The sequence below is a fragment of the Crotalus tigris genome, unplaced genomic scaffold (assembly GCF_016545835.1).
Source record: "Crotalus tigris isolate CLP2741 ecotype Arizona unplaced genomic scaffold, ASM1654583v1 scf7180000023720.1715460, whole genome shotgun sequence".
Classification (NCBI taxonomy): Eukaryota; Metazoa; Chordata; class Lepidosauria; order Squamata; family Viperidae; genus Crotalus; species Crotalus tigris.
In genome coordinates this window covers 296,050-314,367 of record NW_024100139.1, presented here as the reverse complement: position 1 = coordinate 314,367, position 18,318 = coordinate 296,050, and the positions used below count along the sequence as shown (strand labels likewise).

Here is an 18,318-nt window from a genome sequence, read left to right as displayed (position 1 = left end):
CTCAGCTCCTCGTTCTGCCACAGGAACACTGCGCTTCTCCGATTGTCTGCTAAAGAGTAAGTCCACTCCACAGGGCATCGAGAGGTAAGTGGAGACAGGAAGCAAAAACAGCTCACCTTCCGTTGGCCGAGAATCCATTCTGGCACACGTGTCCGTGGGAAGCCATGCCTTCACACAAAGGATGTCAATTGCCTAACATGCATCACTCGTGTGAGTGGTGCAGTCTGCCTCTTGCACAAGGACATCAGGACACGGGTCACTTTTTTGGCTCTTTGCCTGGCAGGATCCAGGGATGGGGAGGGGTTGTGTCTGTTACCTTGTTCTCTGTTCTGCCCTATCATGAGTTAAAATGGAACACTGGCATAGAAATGTTTAAAATAAACATATCTTCCCTGAATTCTTCCACGTTTCAGTTCCTTTTTCTGGCAAAATGCTGCTGGCAGCAGGAAAAATGTATGAAGGTTGAACGAAAGGCCACAAGAATATACTGTTGGAGCCCAACCTCAACATCACCAGCTGGGCCTTTCTGTGCCTGTGTCCATCCTTGACAGAGAGTTCTGGCCAGTTTCATACATCCCTCTAAGGCAGTGGTTCTCAACCTGTGGGTCAGGACCCCATTTGGGGTCGAACGACCATTTCACGGGGGTCGCCAAACAATGCAGTCCGCCATTTTTTTCCCCCTTTTCCTTAGCTGTGCTACTCCCTTTTATTCTCTTGGCTTTTGAAAGCCAATAGAATATTTATTTATTTTATTTATTTATGAGACTTATATACCGCTTTAAGTGTAAGCACTCTCCAAGCGGTGTACACCAGTAAGCAATGTATATATATATATATATATTTACATTGCCCCCAACAATCTGGGTCCTCATTTTACCTACCCCGGAAGGATGGAAGGCTGAGTCAACCTTGAGCCGGTGAGATTTGAACCGCTGACCTGCTGAACACAGTCAGCTAAAGTGGCCTGCAGTACTGCACTCTAACTGCTGCGCCACCTCGGCTCATAATGAATAGACTCTTGAATAGGGTCTAATTCTATTGGCTTTCAAAAGCCAATAGGAATTGTCCAGGCTGTCTCTGCCCTGCTGAGCCCGCCAAAAGTCCCCTTCTGCAAAAGGTGCTGCACCAGTTGAGTAGTCCTCGACTTACGACCGGTTGAGTAGTCCTCGACTTACAACCGGTTGGGGGTCGCAGCATTAAAAAGGTTGAGAACCACTGCTCTAAGTCCTCAACACTGATTACCAAAACACAACCGCCATGATTACAGAACATGTTACGTTCAACCCAATAAACCAGTGGAACATCCAGATCAGGGGGTCTCCCAACTTGGCAACTTTAAGACTTGTGGACTTCAACTCCCAGAATACCCCAGCTGGCATGGCTGCCTACGGAATTCTGGGAATTGAGGTCCACAGTCTTAAAGTTGCCAAGTTGGGAGACCCCTGATCTAGGCGGAAGGGATCTTACACATCGTTGTTTATCATGGTTTGAAGAGATGGCCCACCCAATATGCAGGAACAACGAGCAAGCTTATCACAAACTGCCTGTTTAGTCCCGACAAGCAGGTTGGGCAAATCCAGGCTGAGAATGGATGGGCATAACTACAGTTATCCATACAGAAATGTCTGCTACACTTCACCAGTGTGCTGGGTTTGCTCTGCTCCTACTTTGGAAGGGCAGAAAAATCCTGGTTTAGGCTGCAAAGTGATGCAGCCCTTTGTTTCCAGTTCATATCCAACAATGTGCTCTCAGTTGCATTTAAATACTTTGAAGAAGGATTGCTGATCTGGACAAATCAGATCTTAAGCTAAGTGCCGAATCATAGGAGATTAATGAGCATCATCTGTCATCATTGTAAATGAGCTTCAACTAGGTTTGGCCTACCCAGTGGAGAGGAATAGAATTGCCATGTTTCAATTTATGAAGCAAAGGAGACTGGAAGGGGGCGGGTTTATGTGGCACACAGTGCAGTGTGTGGGACGCAAAATCTAGTTCATTCTTTGGCAACTGGGCAACTGCAAATGGCTCCTAACTTCAGCTCTTTGTGGCAGTTTCCATCAACGCTAATAGTGTTCAAAATCAAAAGTTTATGCTGCTTAAAAATCTCTCCCCGTGGCAGATATATCATTTTATGTCCATGACCATGTTCCCTCCTGGGGACGCCCTGGCCCCTTGTCTTTCTGAATGCTGCATTCTGGAGATGGCTGCCTGCAGCTGCTCCATCTTGGAAGGTCTGGAATTGGGGTTCTAATCCCAAACATTTCAGGGTACTTTCTCTTCCCGAGCAAAGCAAGGGCAAATGAGGACCAGCTGAGAGACCCGGCTGTTTGGTGATGCTGCTGTCTAAGAGCAGTTTGGCCAGTGGGAGGGTCTTTGTTGCTGTGGGAAGTCAGCCCCCCCAGAGAAGGAAATATTAAAAGGGCAGAATATTATATTTCCTCAAAGGATCTTAAAGAGGCAGAAAATCATGCCCAGTTTTTCTTAATAGCCCCAAGTCTCCCTCCCCCAAGCAGAAACCAGCTCTGTAGAAATGCAGATGTAATAATCCATTCAGGAAGGTGGAGCCCTCCAGCTAGAAGCTTAGGAAGACAAAGACCCTTAAAATCTACATACCCCACCCAAATTCTAGGACAGATGCCAAAAGGGCACACTCAGACACTGGTCAGAGTACATGACACAGGAAATACAAAGCCTCAAACAGGAACAGGAAACAACTCCAAACAAAAGCCCAAGAGGGTATAAAACCCACCCCCTACTACATGTGGTCACTTTTTTCTTCCAGAGCCATCTTTCTGTCTGGCTCTCCTCTTCAATAAACTGCAACCTTCTTTCTAAAGCAGTCACCATGTTGTTTATTCCCGACTTGGACTGAACCCTGATGAAGACTTTCCCTTCTACATTGCTTTCTAAGTTTGGATGTTTTCTTGCAAAAGTTTCATTACCAACTAGGTGACATAATCGGTGCTAATGATGTTACCTAGTTGGGTAATGAAAAGTCTGCAAGAAAACAGCCATGAAGGACCCCTCATTTCAACCCTGAGCTACCAATATTCTCCTTTATTGGTAGAGAGGAGTGAGCTGCACTTCAACCTTGCATGGAGTCTTTCCAAGCACCATCTGCCCTCCGCCTCCTCTTTGAGGCTTCCTAACCAGAAAGGCTTCAAGACGGTTCCTAGACTCCCGGAGTACATGAGGCTGGAAAGGCTTCTGCAGAGAGAGGGAGGTCCAGTTCCTCTCTCAGATGTCTCATGCGAGAAAAACAGCTGCCCAAAAGAGCGGCGATGCTGACCAACAAAGCTGCTCTGTTGGGAGCCCCCTCTGGGCTGGCTGGGAGATGAAAGGAGTAATCTCTTCAATGAGATTATTAGATTGAAGACTTAATCCCCAAATCCGTCTGTACATGAAAACTACTCCCCCAATCCTCCCCCTGCCTCCATGAGTGTTGTTTGGCAGAGAACGAGAGAAGCAGGAGAGCCCCTCTTACGGGAGGAGCAGGAGGGTGGAAGGACTGGATCCTGACACCCCCCCACCCCTCCAAGATTTCATGAGAAGTGCTGAGGGACAAGGCCAAGCCACCAGAGCTGAGAGCGGGACTAATTTTTGTTAGGGCAAGTGCGGTCCACACAATGTGGGAGAAGAAGCCAATGGTTTATGCATCCTTGCGGTTCAGCCTGTTGTGGAAACCAGAGCTTCCCGTGAAACTATAATCCGCTTATTGATGGGTCTAGCACAGGGGTCCTCAACCTTGGCAACTTTAAGGCTTGTGGACTTCAACTCCCAGAATTCCTCAGCAAGCTGGCTGAGGAATTCTGGGAGTTGAAGTCCACAAGTCTTAAAGTTGCCAAGATTGAGGACCCCTGGTCTAGCATACGACCTGAATGCAGCCATGTTCTCTTAGCCTGCAATTACGACTCCAGTTTAGCATGTGTGCAAGGACTACCAGGTTTCTTTACAGCCACCTCTCTATAAGCTGTGATTTTCCTTCTGTAGGCACGTGAGACCTGAATGGTAGTCACCCCCTTGGCTGAGCCTCCCAGAGGCCTATTCAATGGCAACGCCATGAAAGCCTCCCATCCCCCCCCTTACTTCTCAGCCAACAGTCACCAAATTCTGCCATGGAATGTCCTTCTCTTCTAAGCAGCCTCAGTGTTTATCTAACACTGTTTCTCAAACTGGGCCTCTTTTAAGTAAGGTGCACCTACTCCCAGAATCCCTCAGCTGGCATGTGTTGGCTAGGGAATTCTGGGAACTGAAATCTGCGCATCCGAAAGTTGCTGAGGTTGATCTAAATTAATCATGTTGTGTTGTACTGAGTGATTTCAGTGTTTAGTTTTGTATTTAGTCATCCAGAGGAAGGATATTCCTGCTGATTGCCTTGTGAACCTCTATTCATATTTCACTTAATGTGCTTGGTCTATGCTGAAGGGCATATGCAGGCAATATAGTGAAACATCCACGAACACTTAATAGGGTTGTGTGTGTTTGTGCATGTGCAAGCTTTTTATAAAGACACAGTCTCCCGTGCTCCTTCATAGATGCATGACCCACCATGTTTTCTTAGCACCAATGTGGATTTCCTTGTATACCTATCCTCGCTAGATATCAGCCTGGTTGGCTGTTTAAGATACTGCCCCTCACTGAATTTAATTTTGCCTGTCGGTAAAAGCCTGTTTTGATTCTTTAATGCACTAGGTGTATTGCCTGCCATTCTGAGCACAAGGGCACAAAAGCGCCCGGTTGCTGCAGCCACATTGGCTGACCGTGTCCCATCTGCATAAAAGGCTCCATTTTGGAGCCTCCAAAAGGGCTCCATTTCAGGACGTCTGCAGTGTTTGGTCGAAAAGGTCAAGATGGTGGTCACAGCAGTGTGATCCAAGCTCTGCCTGCTTTCCCGTGCACTGCATGTGCCTCGGGGACTTGGCACCCGGCTGGCTCAGATTAATGGCCAGCCCAGTCAGGTGAGAGATTGACCTTCCTCCTTCAGCAGCTGGCATCTCTGGATTCAGGTCAAAATGGCAGCACTGCACATAAGAAATAGACAGCTTCAACTGCTGGGCTGCAGCCGCCATCGTGACCTTTTCGACCTTAACCTGCAGACGTTCCATTTGTGTAGAATAAAAGGCCACACAAAATTCAAGCAAGAGCCTTAGACTTGGACGACCAGAGGGTGAGTGTGGGGTGTTGATAGGGCGTTGACTCACAATGTGGCTTCTTGAATGAGATTGTTTGTTTGCAGACCGGCTGGCGTAATACATGTGACCAGATGCAAATTGGCAAGGTGCGTCTAAACTGCAGACTGGAGTCTCCTCAGCAATCCAGGAGGCCAACCTAGCTGACATCCAGAGACCAGGCTGGGCTGAGCCTCCTGCCAGCTTCACCTCCCCCCACTTTGACTTCTTGCAAAAGAAGGAAGAGGAAGGCCATGTGGTTGGGCAGAACCAGGGGCGCCCCTGGACCTGTGGGCAAGGGGATGCCTTCTATTGTTTCCTCTGAGCCAGTGGTGGGATTCAGCCAGTTTGCACCCCTTCGGCAGAACCGGTAGCTAATTTTTCATGGCCCAGGCCCAGAATGGACTTCCGGAAGTGGCATCCACACAGAGAACCAGTTGTACACCTATTTGAATCCCACCCCTGCTCTGAGCCATTGGGGGGGGGGGAATGGAGAAAAGCAGCAAGTTTGGAGCTTAAAGAAGACACCATAGCAGCTGAGACTGGACACTGGTGGACAGTCAGGCCCAAAGAGCCATTCTTTCTTGCTAGTGAAGTGTAGGGTGGTCTAGAACAGGGTTTCTCAGCCTTGGTAATTTTAATTTCAACTCCCAATATTCCACAGCCAGTATGATGGCTAGGGAATTCTGGGAATTGGATGTCCACAGATTAAGTTGCCAAGGTTGAATAACACTAGGCTAGAGTAAACCAGGCAAACATTACTTGTCTCCAAAGGCAAGGGCAGTCTGCAGCGTTGTGCCAGCATAAAATGTGGGATGTCTCCAACGGTATCAAGAGGAGAAAATGGACAATGCCTTGCCTATTCACTGAAGAGCAAGGGAAAAGGAAGGGAAGCCGGGCTCCTGGGTATATCCATGCTGCACAGCTGCAATGTTTACAGGCCTCTGGTGGTGGACCCCAGTGCTGGCCCCTTCCCCTTGAAAAGGGCTTGCCTTCGTTATGGCAAGGTGGCCGTGACAATGGACAATGATTGCCAGCTCCAGCTTTGAGGGGTCCTTGGTGCTCTCTGAGCTTGGTTGTTTTCTTGCAGATGTTTCATTACCCAAAGTAGATAATGTCATCAGTGTAGGTCAGTGCTAGGCCAGCCCTGATGATGTTACCTAGTTTAGGTCATAAAACATTTGCAAGAAATCGATCAAGTTCAGAGAACACCAAGGACCCCTCAGTTCAACCCTGCTACAACTGTCCTTGTTTATTATTGAATATTATCCTATTATGTTTTCCTATTATATAGACCAGTGATGGCAAACCTTTTAGAGACCGAGTGCCCAAACTGCAACCCAAAACCCACTTATGTATTGTCAGGTGCTGGGTGGGCGTGGCCCATTGGGTGGGTGTGGCCCATTGGGTGGGCGTGGCTGTGGTGGTAACGGCAGACTGGGTGGGACTAAAAAGTTCAATCAATCAATTCCGACTCTGCAAGATCTTTTTTTTTTCCCCTGAGAAGTTGAAATTGATTGATTGAATGAACCTTTTTTTTTTTTTTGCAAATGGCGGTGGAGGCCTAAAGTGAAAAGGTTTTATAAAACCCAGCTGAAGGCCTAGGACTGGGGCGATGGTGCGCGTGCCCACAGAGAGGGCTCTGTGTGCCATAGGTTCGCCACCACGGATATAGACTACCACTGTGTTGTATCTTATGATTTATGATTATTGTATTTTATGATTATGATTGTGATTCATCCCTTCTTGCTTGTATGTACACTGAGAGGTTATGCACTGGAGATAAATTCCTTGTGTGTCCAATCACACTTGGACAATAAAAATTCTATTCTATTCTAAGCTCCAGTCTTTTAGGGGCTCTTAGTAGCCTCTCATAACAGAGTTGTGGGCCTTAATCCCCAGTTGCCCCACAACAGCCCCCTCCTCCCCTGGCCAATAAGAGCCAGCCTCACCGAGAGTATTTGCTCAATATTATTTCTTTGTTTTTCTGCACAAACATATATCGGCATCCCTTAACATGACCATAGAGAGACAGAAGAAAAATTTCCAGAGGCAAAAATCAAGGCGACACATAGGAGACGGAAGGAGGCATTCGTACAAGGCGCCTTGGCCAAGGAACAGAAGTGCAGAGCACAGTCTATGTCAGGCACTGGTCCCGGGGACCCCCCACATCCAGGAGCCCCCCTCTTTCTCATTGCTTTGCAGGGTTGGCCGGAAGAACAAAAGCAGGCAAGGCGTTGGAAAAGGAGACCTCTATGACGTCCAGCCCTCCGTGGCTGCTTCGGGCACGGGCACCGCTGCCCCCCCCATGAGGTTGCCTCCCCCCAGCAGCGCTTCCGATGCAGGAGACCCCAAGTCGTTCACAGTGTGGAGAGGGAAGAAGTGTCAGGCCAGGTGGAGTAGGAGGCAGGTCACCGCAGCACACCGTCGATGGGGCAGCCGGCATTGCATAGGAGCTCAGGGCATGGCACGCCACACAGGCCCTTTTGCACTCTCTGGGGCTGGGTCACTGCTCAGCTCGAGAGCCGTCTTCAGCGAGACATCATCCTGACAAACTCTGTAGAAAAGGGATGGAGGCAGTGAGACGGTGCTGCACAGGGCCTTCCCCCACCGGGCCAGGCTCCTTCTAGACCCGTGTTTTTCATAGTTGGCAATGTTACGATGTGTGGACTCCCAACTCCCAGAATTTCCCAGCCAGCTTCGAAGTTTTAACGTTGCCAGCTTTGAAAAAACACCGATTTAAATCTCATTGCCGATTCGGTTTTACACAGTTTTCCGGAAACAGAGAGTGTTTCTGTAAAGGAATTTAGGGAAAGGCGTGACAAAAGACATCCAAGGAAGACCTGGAAAAGCGTTTATGTGCTCAGAGATAGAAGGAAGCAAGGAAAAGAAACTCAAACTAGTTCACCTTGACTTTGCTTAGTATAAGAAGGGACAGACAGAAACCTGGGCAGGCCTTCAAGATGGATGTCAGGTCAGGTCAAGAAATTGACTGGGGGGAGGGGGGAATCCCAGGAATTCATGCATTTATTGCATTGATTTGATTCTAGCTGCCCAACAAAAATGGACTCTGGATGGCCAACATAACTGCAAAATAATTGAAAAAAGAGATTATACCAATAAATGGATGCTTCTGTACTATTGTGGGATATGGGATTAAATAACATAATCTTGGAAGCCTGTTCAGCTATCTGGTTGTTCTTTCTTGTAGTAACTTGAGCTTCTCCTTTCTTCTGTCCATCCTAAACAGTCCTTCCCTCCTCTGCCCTCCCCTTCCTTTCCCTCCCTCCCTCCCCTCCCCTCCCCTTTCCTTCCTTCTTCTCTCTTTAATAGCTCTTTCCTAACTTCCCCATGTTCAGTTCAGAATTTCTTCACTTTCTCAGCCCCAATTTCCTAACACTGAGAACAATTAACCAGAGGAACGACTTGCTCCCAGAAGTTGGGACTGCTCCATCACTGCAGGCTTTTAAGAAGAGACTGGACAGCCACCTGTCTTGAAATGGTCTAGGGCAGAGGTAGGCCACCTGGGCTCTTTTATGACTCGTGGACTTCAACTCCCAGAATTCCTGAGCCAGACATGATGAGAGGAAAGGGAGAGGTTTCCAAGCTGAGCCATGCTGGCTCAGGAATTCTGGGAGTTGAAGTCCACAAGTCATGAAGGGGCCAAAGTTTCCCCCTTGCTGGCTCAGGAATTCTGGGAGTTGAAGTCCACAAGTCATGAAGGGGCCAAAGTTTCCCCCTTGCTGGCTCAGGAATTCTGGGAGTTGAAGTCCACGAGTCATAAAAGAGCCAAGGTTGCCTACCCCTGATCTAAGGTCTCCTGCTTGAGCAGGGGGGTGGACTAAAAGTCCCTTCCAACTCTGACATTCTGTATTCTATATAATTGGAGATGGTGCTGGGGGATGGGAAATCTGCCATTTTTTTTTTTTTTGCTTTCTAAATAAAAAATCCATCTTAAATTTAAGAATTTTATTATGTTCGTGATTAAGGATTCTAGGAGTTATTTCAGGCTGGGCTGGAAATGCTGCAAGTAACTGTATTAGCAGGTCAGAAGGCATCTTGAGAGCATTTCCCGGGGGGGGGGTAGCAGTCCTTCTGATCCCCCACATTGGCCAGGAAAGCCTATTTTCTTTTCGCTTGGCTGCCCCAAACCAGAAATGGTAGAACATCCAGGTTTGTGTCTGGAGACCCGTTTGAGTCGGGGGGTGAGAAGAATCCCCCCCCCAGCACCTGGCTCTGAGTCTCCCGAACTCTTGGCTGCAATAGGTGCAGAGGCCTCTTACAGCCAGGGCAGTTTCCCTTTTGTAACCTACTAAAGTCGGGAGGTGAGGGGTGGGAGCTGACCAGAGGCCCCTTTCTGCTTCAGAGGCGTGTGTGTGTGTGTGTGTGTGTGTGTGTGTGCGCGTGTGCAGATCATCCCTGCCATTTTCACAATAGCTGGCTGAAGTTAGTCATGAGAGGAGTTGTGAGATCCGTAGACTCATGGTGAGCCTTTATTAAGCGCCTCTTAAGAGTCTCTACATGCTGCAGTAAACAAGACACAGGGAAGAGACCCTTGGTCAGAATCCATTTATATTTCCTTTCTATCTATCTCCTCTGATCTAAAACCAAATCTCACCTTTCCCTGGATTCTGCCATACTCCTAAGGGGGAGGGGGGATATGCCTGTGGGTTTATGACTTTCACTTCCTCTATTGGCTACAATGTAACCTTTTATTTATTGCTGCTGGGTCTGCTGTCCATTACAATGTAACAAACTGCCCCCTGCCCCATGCATCTCTCTCTGAACTTTCTTCTCCCTAATCTGGCAGCTAGGAAAAGTGGGGGAGAAAGAAATACAAACCTCCGGGACCTGGCTTATTTCTCCGGTCTCAAAAGGAGGTGTGAATCTTACTACAATCTTACTACAAACGGAGAAGGATCTTCCCTTTGCCACGATGAACTTAACACCTGGGGATTGGCCGGTCTGAACTGTCCGGATGAATTGTGGGGTGGGGTTTGCTTAGGGACCCTTTAAAGTATCGATCTGTAAAGAATCCCTCAGATCCTGTATATTATGCCTGCTATCAACTACTCTTAATAAAAGTTCCTGTTGGAAGAAATTGTTTCCAAGAGTTCTGCTTTCTTAAGATATGGGGTTGAAGTGGGTCCTTACACCCTTCCCCAAACAGCCACATCTCCCAGCCAGCTCTGTGGCTGCTTCCCTCCCTGGACAGGCCATCCCTCTGCTCACCTTCAAAGTCTACTCGCCCATCTCCGTTCAGATCAACATCCCGTATGATGTCCTCAATGTCTCGATGTCCCACCTGCTGTCCGAGGAGCTTCTTCATAGCTTCTCGCAGTTCATTGGTGCTGATTTCCCCGTCTCCATTGGTATCAAACTGCACAAAGCACACCAGGAGGAACCACAGAGTTGGTGGCTTTCCAAAGGCTTTCCATGGACCTCTCAAAGCTGCACCTTGAGCCAACCTAGCTCGTTGCGTGGCAACACTTTGGTTTTACATCTCAACGCTTTGAGAGTTTCCCTTGAAAGCCCTTGGCAAATAGCAGCATCAAGTGCAATTAAATGCACAGGAAAATATTCTACAGTCATGGTTTCAATATTTACAAATAGTGGACAGATGGACTGTAGATAAGAAAGAGGGAATAACATTAGAAGATAGACAATTGGTTATTCAGATTAAAAATCAAAGTCCGGCTCATATAAAAAGAATATACAATGTCTTATTAGAGTTAGACTCGGAAACAGAATTGGTTAAAGATTGTATGATTAAATGGGCTCAGAATATACGGGAACCGATCTCATTGGATTTATGGGAGACAATTTGGACAAGAAATGTTAAATTTACACAAGCTCAAAATTTGAGAGAAAATTTCTATAAAATGTTTTATAGATGGCATTTAGATCCTAAAAAATTATCTTGTATGTACTCCAACATACAGCCCAAATGTTGGAGATGTGGCAATAATGATGCGACATACTTTCATATTTGGTGGAATTGTAAAAAAGTAAAGGCTTTTTGGCGCAGCAGTCAGAGTGCAGTATTGCAGGCCACTTTAGCTGACTGTGTTCAGCAGGTCAGCGGTTCAAATCTCACCGGCTCAAGGTTGACTCAGCCTTCCATCCTTCCGGGGTAGGTAAAATGAGGACCCAGATTGTTGGGGGCAATGTAAATATATATATACATTGCTTACTGGTGTACACCTCTTAGAGAGTGCTTGCACTTAAAGTGGTATATAAGTCTCATAAATAAATAAATAAATAAATAAATTTTTAGAAGAAAGATAAAGTTTACTCCTCAACTATTTTTACTTGGTATTTTCGTTGACTTAAATGAAAAAGAAACTACTTTGATGTTGAATTTATTAACTGCAGCAAGGTTATTAGTAGGTTTATACTGGAAGAAAGATTCTTTGCCTACTTTAGAAGAATGGATATTTAAAGTATCTAGTTTTGCAGAAATGGCAAAAATTTCTGCTTATTTAAAGGATCATACACAAGAAAGATATATTATTGTATGGAGAAGGTGGATAGATTATATTCAGAAAAAGTATGGAATTAAAAAGTTTCATTTATTTTATGAATGAATATTAAATATTATAGAGAATTGTTTTATAGGTTATGGAGTTAAAGGTTAATTATGACATTTTTTTTCTTTTCTTTTCTTTTTTCTTTTCTTTTTTTTCTTTTTTTTATTATTATAAATTTTGTTATTATTAACCCTGTATTCTGCTCTGGGAAGTGAAGGGAGGGGGGTTGGGGATGGGAGGGAGGGTAAGGGGGGGGGCAAAGGTAGTATAGACAATGGTTGCTTATGAATTTATTTTACTTTAAAATTTTATTGTATTTTTATAATGTTTGTATGTTAAAAAATAAAAAAATTTCAATAAAAATAATAATAATAATAATAAAGTGCAATTAAATGCAAGTGTGAAGAAGAATCAAGATGAAGCCATTCCCAATGGGAGGATTAGGAGGGAATTCTCCTTATCTTCAGAGCCACAACTTTGGCAGCTAGAACGCAGGACTGCGTAGCTCTTCAGCTGTGGCCTCCAGAAAGTGTTTTGGCGTGTGCAGGAAAGTGAACCTGACACCTGTCTCCAGCAATTTCTATCAACCCCCTGTTCTCAAGAGCTGCAGACAGGTGTGACTTGCATATTCCACGTGCCACAAAGCACTTTTGGAGACTCAGTCTGAAGCACACCTACTCCAAGTAGGGAGGAAGCAGCGATGGAAAAGAAAACAAGGAGAACAGCAGCAGCAGCACCATCACATCCAACCATCAAGTAAGGGGGGAAAAAACCACCAAGAGAATCGGGAAAGAGACTTTTGAGCCCCCCCCCCCAAGAAGAAGGCAGAACAACACAAGCCTCCCTCTGGGAGGAAGGCAAAAAAACAACAACCACAAGGCAGATTTTGGAACGGGTGACAGCGCAACTGGTTTCTCACCTCCCTGAAGGCATCCCGCAGCTCCTTCACCCCAATCATGTCGGCCGTCTCTGCCAGCAGCTTGGGCCCCATCAGTTCCACAAAGTCGTCAAAGTCTACATGGCCGCCCACTGAGGACACAAGGAGGGAGAATGTGCAGAAGGTGGTTACAGCCGAGCACCCCCATCCGAGCCCAGACTCCGGCCACACCGTCTGGACGCCAGGGAATGAGCCCAGGTGGCCCCACACCGGGTTGAGAAGGCAGCATGCGCTGGGGGACTCCATGCAGCTGGGTCTGTGCCTAAAAGGGCACAGAAACAATGGACATCTCAAAAGGAGAAGAACCCCCCATGCCAGCCAGGGATGCCACCCACTGCCTCCCCCTCACCCAGTTTTGCAACTGCTGGAGGAGGCAATGGAGTCTGCACGTACAGAAGAAAAATAAGTATTTTCAAATGCAAACTTCCTACTGAAACAAAATGTATAAAGGCTTATTATGAGTTCATGGCAGAATGTCACAGCACAAATGTGCACTTAAAATAAACTCATGAGCTGTAGACCTGAAATTGCAAGGATCTGAAATTGCAAGGATTATATTTTCAGTCTGAATTTCCTAATTTAAATAGACTTGGCATCCTTTTTTCTATCTGACACTGCACACTTTTATGCAACCGACATTCTCGGCACACCAGTTCAGTGGGATAAATCGAGGCTGATGTATGTTCACAGCTTGGCATGGAATAAAAGCAAGCAGCTCTGTGTTCAGACTGACTCCTGACCCAAAATATTCCCAGGACGGGGATTTACAGCACATTTGTGGCTGTTACAGACACGGGGAACCCTGGCGTGGCCTCCCTTAACAAAGTGTGGAAAACACTTTTCTCCAGTGAGACTGGAAATATCCTCATAAATACTTGACAAACAGGCAGAACAATGTTTCTCAACCGTGGCCACTTTAAGATGTCTGGACTTTAACTCCCAGAATTTCCCAGTCTCCCATGAATTCTGGGAGCTGAAGTCCAAAGTTGCCAAAGTTGAGAAACACTGAGAAAGTCTGTCTACAGCACTGGTTGCCTTTTTTTTTATAGCTGATCGCTAAGGTTTTCAAAACAAGATTGGACAACTATTAGTCCAAGAAGGTATGGAGAGGGCTGTCCTGAGCAGGGGTTGGATTAGAAGACCTCCAAGTTCCCTTCCAGTCCTTTAACTCTATGCTTGGTGTAAAAAGAGCTGCTAACAGGACAGAGTGCAGGGCTTGGTGACCAAGAGGGCGTAAATGGGGCAGGAGTAGATCGGCTCAGCCTTGATATTCAGGTTTATACATGCATGCATGTGCATACATGCAAAAACACACACACACACACACACAGACATACAGGCAAGCACAGCCACTGCCTGGGGACCGCTGCAGCTCTTGGCACAGGATTTTTTTTTCTCTTACATTTCAAGATGGCAGCCTGACTGGACACACACACAAGGATGTCATTTTCTTCTTTTTCATAACTTCCAAAGAGTCGCTTATTTCCCAAAACAAAGTGATGCTTCGTCTTGAATGAGGCATCCGGTGGTTCAAGGCAACAGCAAGTCCCCTGATTAAGTCAGCCTCCAACTCTCTAGCTGCCCGGCTGCTGCTAATTCACCGCAACATAATTGCTGCCGCCCTTCTCGGAGGAAAGGGCAAGACCAGAACCGAACAGTCTTGCCAGGCCAGCTGGAACTGATTTAAACCAACAGGGACTGGTTTCTGTGCCCCCAGCAAGGCTGGTCTCCAGCAGCTGGGGGCACGGATGCAGCAACCCTGGAGGGAACGGATGCAGCAAAGCGAGAAGGGGATTGTGCATCTGGGAGTCACGTTCCCATCTCCATCTGGCCTTGCGATGGGAACTGTGCTTGAGGGACAGTCCTTCTGCTTGCCTTGTTCTGAGCGAGTGGGAGGATGTGCGAGTGGGAGGATGTGCAAGCCGCTGAGCAGAACCCTTCCCCACCTTCATCCCCCTAGACCAGGGGTAGGCAACCTTGGCTCTTTTATGATTCGTGGACTTCAACTCCCAGAATTCCTGAGCCAGCATAGCTGGCTCAGGAATTCTGGGAGTTGAAGTCCACGAGTCATAAAAGAGCCAAGGTTGCCTACCCCTGCCCTAGACTGCAAGGGAATCCTCAGTCTGACCCCCCTCAGGGTGTGGGCCAAGGAGAAGCCCCTGGGCGTCCAGCCTTTGCTCAAGCAGATTGCGTGAGGGGAGCCAGCCCCTCTCCAGGTCAGCTCTTCAAGGTCTTGTGGGAAGTCAGCCCCAGAGAAGGAAATATTGAAAAGGGCAGAAAAATATATTTCCTCAGAGGATCTTAAAGAGGCAGAAAAGCATGCCCAGTTTTTCTTAATAGCCCCAGGTCTGCCTCCCCCAAGCAGAAACCAGCCCTGGTTGGAACCAGAAGCTGAAGAAGACAAAGACCTAAAATCTGCATACCCCACCTGGGACAGGACATGGTAGGATTAACTCACAAAGGCCAAAGGGCACACCCAGACTTAGGTCAGAATACGTGACACAGGAAATAGCCTCAAAGTTCATGGAAACTATTCCAAACAAAAGGCTAGAGAGGGTATAAAAACCTACTACCCATGTGCTCACCCCTTCTTTTCTCTGGCCTTTCCTGCATCTTTCCATCTTTCTGGCTCTTCAATAAACTGCAACCTTCTTCCCAAAGCAGTTGCTGTGTTGTTTATTTATTCCCGGCTTGAATGAACCAGGATGAAGACTTTTCTTTCCACAGTCTTAAACCCATTTTTCTGCTTTCTCTTCTCTAAAGCAGTGTTTCCCAGCGCTGAAGAGGTGTGGACTTCATTTCCCAGAATTCCCCATTCAGCATGCTTTAAGACCTGTGGACTTCAACTCCCAGAATAAGCTTGCTGTTGCTCTTTCGGTTGTGCTACATTCTCCTTAAAATGTAGGATAAAATAATAATAACAACAGATACTACACCATTATGGCCTCCCAGGTTCTTGAGAACTATAGTGTGTGAAGGCCAGCACCAGCTGAAGAACCAGCAGCTGTGACCTCACATTTTAATGTATATAATAATAATAATAATAATAATATGGTTCCAGAAATTGAACACAGAACTTGTGGCAAGTCTACCAGTGCAGTAAAATGCAAATGCTCCCTTCCCATGACTTCAAAATGATGCTTTGAGGGATGCCATCAAAAATTCGCAGTCTGTGATTATAACTAAACAGGAACTGGGTACTTTGGGGCTTCTGTGCACTGCAGGAATTGAATTATTTTAATGTGCCTCACACAAACCCGTCCGCCTCCTTAAAGCTGCATGCAAGTTTTGGAACGATATTCTGCTAACTTGGCTTTAGGTTGAGTGTATTGTGTGAACCAAGCCAGGGAGTCCTCCTATCCTTGCAGCAGCAGCTGAGCTGGCCGAGGAAAGAACTGTGAAGATGCACAACAAGGGACCCTCTGAGGCAGCCATACAGGGGAATGGAGGGCGGCGGACCCTCGGAAAGGAAACGTGGTCTCTTGTGGAGTAGCAGGCTGCCCCTCCTCCACATGATGGCTGAGCATTCAGGTGTGCAGATCTCACCTGTGGCCATGCAGGGATCATGCTTGGTGCAAGGCTGGGGCAATGGGGGAGCAGGAGGACTGGGACAGAGAGAGAACAGCATCAGGAGAGGCGGTGGCTGGGGGGAGGGCCAGCACACACCCCCCACCGCGGCAGCAGGCGGGTGGGTGGCTGCCACTCACAGTTCATGTTGATCTGCTGTGACAGCTCGATCAGCTCCATCTCGGTGGGCATGTAACCCATGGTCCGCATGCAGTTCCCCAGGTCTCGGCAGTTGATGTAGCCGTCTCGGTCTCGGTCAAACTCTCTGAAGGCTTCTCGCAGCTCTGTGGGGGCAAATCCAGGTGAGGGAAGGGGGACAGGGCTTTCGCCCTCGCCTCCTGCAAAGCCTGGCCCTGGAGGGTCTTTCCTCTAGGGCGGGGGTCCCCAACCTTGGCCACTTTAAGACTTGTGGACTTCAACTCCCAGAATTCCTCAGCAAAGCTGGCTGAGGAATTCTGGGAGTTGAAGTCCACAAGTCTTAAAGTGGCCAAGGTTGAGGACCCCTGCTCTAGGGTCTGGGAGGGGCTCTTTGCCTCCCACTGCTGGCCGGCGCTCAGAGAGTGCCTGGGAAGCCAACACGGCAACACGCGTGTTCCTGCAGACCCCGCTTCCTGCCATCTCTGAGATCTCACATCAGCTTGCAGTGAAGCCAAGACCTTCCCCCGGATCTTCCAAGGGGGAGCAATTCCCCAAAAGGACAAATTTGGTGCTTAGCAGCAGCCCAGGAGTGTCATGCAGAGCAAGTGCAAAAACTGCCAGTGGATTCTGCAAGGTGGACAGAGGTCCTGAAAAGAAGGTGATAGGAAAGGCAGTCCCAGGACTCTCGGCCTTGGAGCAAGACGCCCACCACGTATCGTCCACCCCAGCAGGGTAAAGAAGCTCACGATTTAGCTGTAGGCGCCTTTTGGGGACCAGAGAAGGAGGGGCTGAGTGACAAACTCCCCCCCACACCTCAAATGTCTTTTCAGTCATTCCCAGTGTCCCCCAAAAGAGCTACAGGCATGAATGTCTGTGGAGATTCTCCATCATCCAGGTCACGGTTGTCCCAAAGATGTTTTTCCAAAACGCAACTGGCCTTCCTTGTTTGTTCTTTGAAAAGGTTTTGCTTCTCTATGAGTAATGATTTTGTTTATAAACTTATGCTGTCAAAGTTTAAAGAGAGTTAAGGGTTTTTATGATTTTGTTCATTGTATAATTAGTAAACTTAAATAGATTATGTTTAATATGTTTGCATAATCCTGTATTTTGCTCTGGGAAGTTGGAGGGGAGGGGAGCGGGGGGCGGGGGTTGATGGGTTGAAGTTTAAGTAGTTCAGATAAAGTAGAAATAGTCTTATTGTATATAATATTAATGTTTTAATTTTGAGAGAGGAACTGCTCGGGCATTTTCCCTGGACCGCATCAAGAGGGAGGAGAAGAAGGTGAGAAGTATGTAGGAAGGTGGAGGTGAAGGAGGAGAGAGGGTGAGTGAAGAAAAAGAGGGAAAGAAGTAAGTTGGTTTGAGGTGGGATGCGGTTTGGGGAGAAATGGGCAGGCAAGACTGAATGTGGCGTGTATCAATTTGTTTTATTTTTTATCTGAAGTATTTGTAAGATTGTTATGTATTGTAAAGTTGAAAATAAAAATTTTTACAAAAAAAAAGAAAAGGTTTTGCTTCTCCTCCATTTCTTCATTTCTAACCGACTGGTGGAGGATGGAAGGATTTATATTCTTTGCACTTTTCTCGTTGTTAGCCCAATGAGGCTCAGTCAGAACAAAACATTTTTCAAAGAAAAAAGAACCAAGAAAGTCCAGTTGCCTTTTGGGAAAAGCACCTTTTGGGGTAAAGCCACGTCTGATTCCACTCAAAGCATCTCAGAGGATCATGGTTTAAACCAGGGGTCCCCAACCCCAAGGCCGTGGCCCACTACCGGCCTGCAGCCTGTTTGGAACCGGGCCATGCAAGCGGCAGGCAGACACATGTGAAAAGGTCCACGTGTGAGTGCGGCGGGCACTCACGTTTGCATGCGCGCCTGCCACTCATACAGAACCATTCCCTCTCCCCCACCCTCTCCCCCAGATCAGCAAGCCGGAAAGGTTGGGGGGGAGCGCTGGTTTAAACGAAGAACCTCTCCCCC

The 18,318-nt window shown here is 47.3% G+C and overlaps 1 protein-coding gene across 8 annotated transcripts in view; it reads right to left on the bottom strand.

Annotated features, from left to right (window-relative positions):
* Positions 1-7,137: 7,137 nt before the first annotated feature.
* CABP1 (calcium binding protein 1) overlaps positions 7,138-18,318 on the bottom strand; it is a 46,231-nt gene continuing 35,050 nt past the window's right edge. For 7 of the 8 annotated variants that reach the window (XM_039321179.1, XM_039321180.1, XM_039321182.1 and 4 more), the window contains 4 exons: positions 16,343-16,486; positions 12,618-12,727; positions 10,401-10,548; positions 7,138-7,725 (listed from right to left, as the gene is read on the bottom strand). In XM_039321179.1, the coding sequence (XP_039177113.1) occupies positions 7,700-7,725; positions 10,401-10,548; positions 12,618-12,727; positions 16,343-16,486 (428 nt within the window). In that variant the 3' untranslated portion in view covers positions 7,138-7,699. The remainder of the gene's footprint in view (positions 7,726-10,400; positions 10,549-12,617; positions 12,728-16,342; positions 16,487-18,318) is intronic. The other variant, XM_039321181.1, reaches the window with a different exon arrangement.